The 11,016-nt window shown below is 40.0% G+C and overlaps 1 protein-coding gene across 1 annotated transcript; it reads right to left on the bottom strand.

Annotated features, from left to right (window-relative positions):
- Positions 1–6,392: 6,392 nt before the first annotated feature.
- On the bottom strand, positions 6,393–7,187 carry LOC150015450 (uncharacterized). Its single transcript, XM_090268295.1, has one exon. It carries the CDS (start codon positions 7,161–7,163, stop codon positions 6,393–6,395), a length of 771 nt encoding a protein of 256 aa, XP_090124421.1. The 5' UTR covers positions 7,164–7,187.
- Positions 7,188–11,016: the final 3,829 nt, after the last annotated feature.

Here is an 11,016-nt window from a genome sequence, read left to right as displayed (position 1 = left end):
GAAACACAGTAGGAGAGAGTGTAGTAGACAGGAAGAGGTTGAGAAGAACTATATGCAAAACCAATGGACATGGACTAAAAGGGGGGAAAAACTGGGGGGAGGGTGGCCACTGGGTGGAGGGGAGCAGAAGGAAAAGAAATTGGGGCAACTGTAACAGCATAATTAATAAAACATATTTTTAAAAATGATAAACATTTTTTAATAAAAATAATTTTTAATATTAAAAAAACAATTAAAAATGGAATTTCTCTATGACCCAGTGATTCCACTTCTAGGAATATATCAGAAGAAAACCAAAACACTAATTTGAAAGAATACACGCACCCCTATATTCATTGCTGCATTATTTACAATAGCCAAGATTGGAAAGCAGCACAAGTACCCATTAGTAGAAGAGTGGATAAAAGAGCTGTGGTATATTTACCCAATGGAATACTACTTGGTCATAAAAAGAAAGAAATCTCAACTTTTGTGACAGCACAGATGGACCTGGAGAATATTATGCTATGTAAAATAAGCAGTCAGAGAAAGAAAAATTGCATACGATTTCACTTGTATGTGGAATTTAATGAACAAAATAACCAAATAAACAAAATAGAAACAGATTAATAGATACAGAAAACAGTCTGACAGCTGTCAGAAGGGAGGGGGCTTGGGGAAATGCATGAGAAACGTGAAAGGATTAAGAAAAAAACCCCTTATAGAGACAGGCAACAATATAGTGATTACAAGAGGGAAAGGTCGGTGGGGGCATGTAGAAGAGGGTAGAGGCGGGATAAATGGTGGCGAAAGAGACAACATTGGGCAGTGAACACACATTAAAATATACAGATGATATATTATAGAACTGTACATCTGAGACTCATATAATTTGATTAATCAATGTCTCCTCAATAAATTCAATAGAAATAAAAACTTGACTCTATTAATAACACAGTGATATTCTCTGACTATAGCCCAATTAAATTAGAATTCTATACAACCAACTTCTAAAATAGTTTTTAGGTTAAAGTGGAAATCACAATAGAAATTACCAAGGGAACACTTTTATCTTTCTATTTATTCCAATCAGCTTGTTACCTTGCTAAATAATGTAGTAGCTTGTTTTATTATCCTGATTTATGCTTAAAGAGTTTATCTTATATTTCCTCCTTTCCCCTTCTACCACTTCTCTGATATTCAAGACTTTTGCATTTATTTTGTTTTGAAAATATTTTTCAGAAGGCTTCTTTACTTTTCTTTAAGTATATTTTATTGATTATGTTGTTACAGCAGTTCCAATTTCCCCCCCTTTGCTCCCCTCTGTCCAATACCCCCCTTCCATCCAGCAATCCCACAGCCCTTAGTTCATGTCCATGGGTTGCGCATGTACATTCTTTGGCTTCACCCTTTTCTATATTATTCTTAACTTCCCCCTGTCTATTTTGTACCAACCGATTATGCTTCTTAATCCCTGAACCATCTCCCCATTTCTCCTCCTTCGCCCTCCCAGCTGATAACCCTCCAAATGATCACCATACCTATGACTCTGTTCCTGTTCTGGTTTGCTTAGTTGGATTTTGTTTTTATATTTTATATCAGTGGTTGATAGTTGTGAGTTTGTTGTCATTTTAGTGTTCATAGTTTTAATCTTCTTTTTCTTAAGTAAGTCCCTTTGACATTTCATATAATAACGGTTTGGTGATGATGAACTCCTTTAGCTTTACCTTGTCTGGGAAGCACTTTATCTGCTTTTCCATTCTAAATGATAGCTTTGCGGATAGAGTAATCTTGGTTGTAGGTCCTTGCTTTTCATCACATTGAATACTGCTTGCCAGTCCCTTCTTGCCTGCAAAGTTTCTTTTGAAAAATTAGCTGATAGTCTTATAGGAACCCCTTTGGAGGCAACTCTCCACTTCTCCCTTGCTGCTTTTAGGATTCTCTCTTTGTCTTTCACCTTTGGCATTTTAATCATGATGTATCTTGGTGTGGTCCTCTTTGGGTCCAGCTGGCTCAGGACTCTCCGTGCTTCCTGGACTTGTATGTCTATTTCCTTAGCAAAATTTGGGAAGTTTTCCTCCATTATACTTCACATAAATTTTCAATTTCTTGCTCTTCCTCTTCTCCTTCTGGCACACCCATGATTCAGATGTTGGCATGTTTAAAGTTGTCCCAGAGATTCCCAAGCCTTTCTTCATTTCTTTCAATTCTTATTTCCTCATTATGTACTAGCTGAGTGTTTTTTTCTTCCTTAAGTTCCAAGTCATTGATTTGAACCCTGGTTTTCTTTTCTTCGCTACTGGTTTTGTGTGGCTATTCCTTTGTTTCACTTAGCATAGCCTTCACTTCCTCTCTTATGTGTTTGCCATACTCAAGCATATGTGAGGCCTGTGAGCATTCTTTTCACCAGTGTTTTGAATTCTGCATCTGTTAGGTTGTCTATCTCCTCATCTGTTAGGTTGGTTATCTCCTTGTCACTTAGTTCTCCCACTGGAACCTTGATCCACTCCCTCTTTTGGGCCATACTTCTCTGTCTCCTTATCTTGACAGGCTCCTCTGTTTGATTGCCTCTGTGTCTTAGGTAGAGCTGTCGTTCCTGTTACATTGTAAGGGGCGGAGACTTAGGGATTTGTCAGTACAGGGTGACCTGTTTCACCGCCTTGTGGCGCTGTATGTGGGGAAGGGGTCTGAGAGGGAACAATGCCGCTTGCCCAGCGCTCGCCCCCTTTTCAGGCACTTCTCCCACTTCCGTATGGGTCTGGCGCCCCTCTAAGTGTTGCCCTGGCTGTTGCCCCCAGAATGTATGGGTTTGTTCATGCTCTGGGATGGCTGGGGCCATCCAAACAAGTGGACTCTGCTGAGAGACCAGCAGTTTCTGCCTCTGTCCCAACCCCCACTGGTCTGCACAGTCAGAAGCAATGAGGCTTGATTTTCCCTGGTACTGGGACCATGAGCTGTGTGGTCTGGTGAGGAACTGGGAATGCTCCCCCGGTGTCCCTCCTGATTTTTTAAAACGTGTAACTGTGCTTTCTGCCAGTCTGCCGCTGCTGCTGCCACCCCCACACCATGTCCTTTCCACCCCAGCTTCGCCCCTCCTTCCTGTCTGGATGAGTATTTCTTCTTTGTATCTTTGTTTGTTGGACTTCCATGCAGTTTGATTTTCTAAAACTTCTGGTTGTTTCTGGTTTTGAGTTAGTTGTATTTCTTCTTAGTTATTGAGGGAGATGCAGCGTGTCTGGCTACACCTCTATCTTGGCTGGAAGGCCTTCTTTACTTTTATAGCTTTTGTATTTTCATTCTTGTTAGTTATCCTTTAAACTTGACATCTCAATAACTTTTCCCTTTCAGTGCTTACTTTTGTGTTTTTAACATTTAAATCTCATTGGCTTTTAACTTCATTCTGAAATATCTATATTGCCACATTATTCCAAATGACATCTTTTTAAACTATCTTTTATTGATTAATGTATTAGACTTGTCCTGATTTTTCCCCCTTTCTCCTCACTCCATTCAGCATCCCCCTATTTCCTTAGTCAACACCCCCCTATTGTCCATGTCTATGGGTCATAAATATAAATTCTTTGGCTCCTCTTTTTTTTGTATTATAGCCAACCCCATGGCTATTCTGTAACTATCTATTTGTACTTCTTAATCCCCTAACTTCTTCACCATTCCCAAATATCCCCTCCCATCTGGAAACCATAAAACACTCTCATTATCCATGTCTCTGCTCTTCTTGTTTGCTTAGTTTGTTTTTAAGATTCAATTGTTGACAGGTATTTATTTATTTCCATTTTATTGTTCATAGTGTTGATCTTATTTTTCTTAAATAAGTCCCTTTCACATTTTATATAATAATGGTTGGGTGATGATGAACTCCTTTAGTTTTTTCTTGTGTGGGAAGCTCCTTATCTGCCCTTCAATTCTAAATGATATCTTTGCTGGGTAGAGGAATCTTGACTGTAGGTCCCCGTTTTTTATGACTTTGAATATTTCTTGCCAGTCCCTTCTTGCCTGCAGTTTCTTTTGAGAAACCATCTGACAGTCCTATGGGAACTCTCCTGTAGGTAACTAACTTCTTTTATCTTGCTGCTTTTAAGATTCTCTCTTTATATTTAACCTTTGGCATTTTAATTATGATGTGTCATGGAGTGGGTCTCTTTGCCTCCATCTTGTTTGGGACTTTCTGTGCTTCCTGGACTTGCATATTTATTTCCTTCACCAAATTAAGGAAGTTTTCTTTTATTCTTTTTTTCAAATAGATTTCCAGTTTCTTGTTCTTTCTCTTCTCTGGCACACCTATGATGCAAATGTTGGACCTCTTGAAGTTGTTCTAGAGGCTACTTATACTATCCTCATTTTCTTGGGTTCTTTTTCCTACTTCTTGTTCTGCAGGGTTATTTTTGCTTTATTATGTTCCAAATAATTGATTTGATCCTCAGCTTCATCTGCTTTCCTGTTGTTTCCGTATAAATGATTCTTTATTTCAGTTAGTGTATCCTGTTTTTGACTGGATCTTTTTTATGCTCTTGAGTTCCTCACTAAGTTCCTTGAGCAACCTTATAACCAATGTTTTGATCTCTGCATCTGAAAGATTGCTTATCTCCATTTTGTTTAGCTCTTTTTCTGGAGTTTTGATCTAAATGATATCTTTATTTAAAAAATGTTAATTCTTTCAAAAATATGTTTTCTTCACCTTTAAAAAATTTTATCTACCTTGTATTTATTATTTTACCTAAGTAATTTTCCTCAGTTAGTATTTTTTTCTTTTTATTTTATAGAATAAGAGCCATCCTTGGAAGCTTGGATTCTTAAGTGGTGGCATGGAGGAAGCTTATATATGCTTACAGAAGAAAGTTGTGTCTGCTGTGCCTCCCTCTCCCCAACCTTCAGGTTAACCTCTGGCACCTGTCAAAGGATCTCAGGGTCCACTGTAGTTGAGTTTTAACTTGGGGTTACCTACACTCAGAGCAATGGTTTTCTCTGTGTGGACAAAGTACTTGACTTATTAGAACAAATTTTTTTCTCAGTATAAGGTCCCTAACATGAAACATTTGTACTTTGGGATATCTATACCAATAGCATGTCATGAGGCCAGAGGGTATGTAAGAAAAGCAGGAGGTCCTGGCTGGAGACCTGGGCCTGACCAAGTAAAGAGCTGGGTGATTTTGTCATGAGGGTCACAGTACTCATTCTCAGACTGGGCTTCTGCATTACTCATTCTGATACTTTATTTACAAATTGACTGGCTTCTCTTCTCAGTAGAAATGTATTGGGTTGACCAAAAAGTCTGTTTAGTTTTTTTTTTTCTTAAAATAAAAGCATATTTTTTTATTGTCACCAATAACTTTATTGATTTTGGTATTTTGAGTATGTCTGCTATCTCAAGCTATTGCCTTCCGGTGTGTAGAGGCCAGGGATACTGCTAAACATCCTCCAATGCATAAGACAGCCCTTCAGCAAAGAATTATTTGGCTAAAATGTCAAGTACCAAGAAACTTTGCAAACCACTATTGACATATTTGATCAGTCATGGCATCTTCTCCATACACTACACAAATCTTTTTTGTTACATTTCAGTTGCATTGTTACCTCCCTTGAAATAATAAAGCATAACACGCTGAAAATGTTGTATATCTTCTTCCATCTTCAATATTAAAATGGCTGCACAAAAATTCACCAATTAGGTTTTTTTTATTATTGTTGTTCTATTATAGTTATCCCAATTTTCCCCCCATTGCTCTCCACTGCCCCTCCCAGAGTCAATTCCAACCCTGTTCTCCATGTTCATGGGTCATTTATACTAGTTTCTTGACTAGACCTTTCCCCTCCTTTCCCCCCTTATCCCCTCCCCCTGCCCTCTGGTCACTACCAGTCTGTTCCTTGTTTCCATGCATCTGGTTCTATTTCAACCATTTGTTTGTTTTGTTCATTAGTTTCTCTTATAGGTGAGATCATATGGTATTTGTCTTTTGCCACCTGGTTTATTTCACTAAGCGTAACATTTTCTAGTTCCATCCATGCTGTCACAAAAGGTAGGAGTTTCTTCTTTCTTTCTGCTGCATAATATTCCATTGTGTAAATGTACCACAATTTTTTGGTCCACTCATCTAATGCTGGACACTTAGGCTGTTTCCAGCACTTGGTTATTGAAAATAAGGCTGCTATGAACATAGGGGTGCATAGGTTCCTTTGAATTGGTGTTTCAGGATTCTTGGGGTATAATCCCAGGAGTGGAATTGCAGGATCAAAAGGCAGTTCCATTTTTAGTTTTATTTTTTATTTTTATTTTTTTTAAAGATCATCCCCCCAAAAAGGAATGTTTATTTTTTGGCATCCAAAGACCCCAGAGGAAAGTGACCTTCCAGAAATCTTATCAATAAAAAGCAGATACCCCCCACTCCATGACCTGCCTAGTTTGAGGAGGACAGCCTTGGGCCAACTCTGATGCTTCTCCACACCCAAGGCTGCCCCATGAAACACCCCCTGCCACCTGGACCCCCTCCCCACCCCACAACAGTGCTGTTGTGTGGCCCCTCAGAGCGGGCCAGGTCAGGGAAACAGAACTGGAACCAGTCCAGGTTGTGGCCAGCTGGCTTCCTGGAACCTCGGGCCAGCAGAACCGCAAGGCACAGGGACAGCAGTGTAGAGACCACAAGGATACTGGGGGTGCTGCCCGAGTTGGTGGGGCCATGTCCCCTGCTGAAGCCCTCATTATCTTTTCTTAGTTGTTCCAGCTCTGTGGTTGTGTCCTGCAGCTCCTGGGTTGTGGTCTGCAGTTTCTGCTTCAATGTCTTGATCTCCTCTTGAAGCTCTTGTACTAGCTTCTGTTGCTCAAGGCCCTGAGTCTTCTCCTTTTCCAGGGAAGTCATCAGGGTCACCGCAGTCTTGTTGCAAGTGGCAGACTGGGCCTCAGTCTTCAGTAAGACTTCCTGGGCCTGGGTCAGCTGGTGCTCCAGTAGGTCGGTAATGTTTTGACACTTCTGCTCTGTTTGGAGGCCACCCTCACAAGCCTGGCTGTTGGCCTTCACAGCGAAGACGATTGTGGCCACCAACAGGCACAACACCACGAGTACCAGCAGCAGGATCCCCAGCCACCTCAGCAGCTTGCGGTCCCCCAGCATCAGCTTCTTTGAGTTGTCACCCATGGGCAAAGGACGATAGTGGTTCAAAGTGGGAGCCATACAGATCTGCTCCGGGTTGTAGGGGGTGGGCCATTTTTAGTTTTTTGAGGAAATTACATATTGTTTTCCACAGTTGCTTTTCATTTTGATGGTGGTTTCTTTAGTCAAGTGGAAGCTTTTTAGTTTGATATAGTCCTATTTGTTTATTCTTTCCTTTATTTCTCTTGCCCTAGGGGATATATTAATGAAAATATTACTGTGTGGAATACGTTTTTTATTTGGACATTGATATGACAGCTGTCACAATACAATCTAACAAAATTGTTTCAAATGAAGTTAAAGACAATTAAGCACTACTAGAGCGATCATACAGAAAAAACCAAATGAACTTTTTGGCCAACTCTATAGGAACTTTGTCTTGATTCGTGGTTCTCTTTAGATTCCTCTCTTCTTTTTAAATATATATATTTTTTAAAGTATATTTTATAGATGATATTGTTACAATAGTTCCAACTTTTTCCCCTTTGCTCCCCTCTGCCCAGCACCCCCCTCCGCAAACAACCCCCCCCAAGTCCATGCCCATGGGTCGTACATACAAGCTCTCCTGCCTCACCCTTTCATATATTCATCTTCTTCTTTTTTGTAATTAATTAATTAATTAATTAATTACTTTGACAATAAAAAATAACAATCCCTCCCTCTCAGACTTAAGACCCTTTATAATCTTATAAAGGACAATGGGAAAAGGTCTTGAGCTCCTCTAGCTGCTTTAAGCTGGACATGGTCATTGTCCTACCTACACTTGGGTCCAGAAATCCCTAATAAGAGTGGGGGTGTGGAGGGGAGGGTGGCCTTCCCACATGGGGAAGGATCGTGCAGACTCCAGGTCAGTTGGCTGTCCCCGGACAACGGCATGCTTGATTTAACAGGCTGGCATCCTTGTTGTATTCTGGAGGGAACAGATTTGGCAACAGGGTTAAAAGACATCATTTAATCCATAACCACTAGATGACAAAAGAAAGGTATTAATTTTTCAATGTCCCACATTAGGGAAAAAAAAGGAGGGGTGCTTCTTTGGAGGAAGGTGTGCCAGGTACATCTCACCTGTCCAAAACCCTTTTGCCCATTATACTTAGTTTTGGCTGAGGGAAATATTTTAGGTTTACCCCCTCTCAGGTCTCTGGGCTCTTTCTATCCAAGCCTTTAGGACAGAAAAGAGAAACCAGTTTTAAAGTGAAGTCCACAGACCACCCCATTCTTCACCAACCCAGCCACTTAGTTCAGCCAAACCATTGAGTCTCAGGAGGCAGCAATGCAGACAGGATTAAGTGAGGCCTATACGTACAGACGATCACGCAGGTAATGAGATCATAGGCTTATGCCCTTTGAAAACAGAAAACACATGTTAATTTATGCAACATAACCCACATACAAGTCTCTAAATCTGTAAGACTGTCTTATCGGAAAGACATCCAGTTGCAAGGCATTTGACATTCTTCTTGCCTGTAAATTAAATATCTTTGATAATACCACAGACATATTTTAACTTTCAAATGAAAACAAATTTTAAATGAAAAGAAACTTTAAAGACGGTTAGCTGCACTACTTTGTAGTCTACCACTGAGCATTGTGATTTTCCTTTAATCACGATTTTTCTCCCTAGGATTACCCTCCTTGTCATTAAAGGGACTGCATTAAGCCCATTTTTAATTTATCCTGTTCATTTGCATAAACACAACAAGAGCAGAAAATGATCACTTATGATCTTTAGTTCTGCTTTGCTGGAACTTACCCAAGGAACATTTAGGGTGACCTTCAGTCTGCCCTTCGAGGCACAGAAGCAGAACCACATACCTGGCATTCAAACCACATACCTGGCATTCAGCCTTGCATGTAAACACCTGCCTTTTCCAAGTCCTTCTGGTTTTCCATTGTGCCTTAAAGTCCCATCTAGCCATCTTTCAGGAAAACAACCCTCATTCCTTCCTCGAAAGATTGCCATGGACTGCGCATTTATCCAAGGTACCAGGCCTTTTATCTCGTGGACTTTTATTACCTTTGAAAGTCAATCCCAGTTCCTCGGGGCTTTTTGGTAACAACCAAAGCCCAAGCATGTCTCCTTTAGGCATGACATTCCAGTCAAAGTCTTAGTTAAAAAAAAAACCCTCTATTAACAACTGGTCTTATTAGTTTTATGCAAAGAAACTTATGTCATTACTTAGTTCTTTAGAATGCCAAACTCTGGAGGGATCAGATAGGGAGAACAATATAGTGTGAAGGAAAATCCTTGTCCTTCCAATATTCACTGAACTTGTATTTCCTTTTTTTATATTTTTGTTTTTTCCCCCACTAAAATTTTTTTGTTTGTTTGTTTTTCCATTACAGTCGTCCCACTTTTTTCCCCCTCTTGCTTCCCTGCACCCTGTCCCCTCCTTCTCCAACATTTAGTCCCCACTCAGTTGTCCATGTTCGTGGGTCATTTATACATGTTGTTTGACTAGACCCTTCCCTTTCATACCCCTTTCTTTCCCTCCAATCTACCCCTTTGTTACTGTTAGTTTATTTCTTGTTTACATATCTTTGGTTCAATTTTGCTCATTTGTTTGTGTTGTTCATTAGTTTCCCGTAATAGGTGATAGCATAAGGCATTTTTCTTTCATTGCCTGGCTTATTTCGCTAAGCATAATTCTCTCTCGTTCCAACCATGTTGTTGCAAATGGTAGAAGTTCCTTCTTTCTTTCAGTACTTATTCATTGTTATTTTCTCCCGTTGTACTCGTATTCCTCTCTGTCTCTCTCTGGTTCTTCATATTCTTAAAGCAGATCTTTTAGCATCTCTTGTAACGCTGGTTTGGTGGAGATGTATTCTTGTAGCCTTTTTTTGTCTCAGAAACTCCTTATTTCACCTTCCATTTTGAATGAGAGTCTTGCTGGGTAGAGTATTCTTGGTTGTAGGCCTTTGTTTTTCATTGCTTGGAATATTTTTTGCTATTCCCTTCTGGCTTTTAGTGATTCTGCTGAGAAAATGATGAAAGCCTTATTGGAGTTCCCTTGTATGTTATTAGTTGTTTCTCTCTTGCTGCCTTTAGGATTCTTTCTTTGTCTTTGAATGTTGCCATTTTAATTATGATGTGTCTTGAAGTGGGCATGTTGTGATTCATCTTCATTGGGATCCTCTGTGCCTCCTGGACTTGCGTGACTCTTTCTCTCTTCATGTTAGGGAAGTTTTCTGTCATTAGTTTTTCAAAGAGGTTTTCTATCCCTTGCTGTTCTTCTTCTCCTTCTGGAATTCCTATGATATGGATATTATTACATTTCATGTTGTCCTGCAGCTGTCTTAAAGTCTCTTCAGTCTTGTTCAATCTTTTGTCATTTTGTTGCACTGTCTGGGAGTTTTTGTCTACATTGTCCTCCAGCTCGTTGATCCGATCTTCTGCTTCCTTTAGCCTGCTTTTAATTCTTTCTACTGTATTCTTCAATTCAGAGATCATATTCTTCATTTCCTCCTGGCTCTTATTGATAGCTTCTGTGTCCTTTTTCATGCTGGTGTAATTCTCAGTAAGTTCCTTGTAGTTTTTCTGGAGTTCCTTGTAGTTTCCGCTGAGCTCATTGAGCTTCTCCATAATCCATGCTTTCAATTCCATATCTGATAGTTGGCTCCCCTGTATTTCATTTAGCACTCTTTCTGGGGATTGTACATTTCCTTTCGATGGGGGGTTGTTTCTCTGTCTCCCTATTTTTGTGACTCCTATTGTTTGTTGGTGCTTCTTAGAATGATCTGCACTTGCTGGATCTGCCCCTGGTGGCGTCAGATCCTGTACCAGTCTGGGCCTAGGCAGCCTGTTGGAGACTTCCAGGGATCTGCTGCCTTTGTCTGTGTCCTTTAGTTGTTAATCTATTCAATCTGTGATTAG

This window comes from Furipterus horrens, unplaced genomic scaffold (genome assembly GCF_987537825.1).
Source record: "Furipterus horrens unplaced genomic scaffold, mFurHor1.1.pri manual_scaffold_3, whole genome shotgun sequence".
Lineage (NCBI taxonomy): Eukaryota > Metazoa > Chordata > Mammalia > Chiroptera > Furipteridae > Furipterus > Furipterus horrens.
Note: the sequence above shows the minus strand (reverse complement) of the source record. Positions and strands in the feature narration are given on the sequence as shown.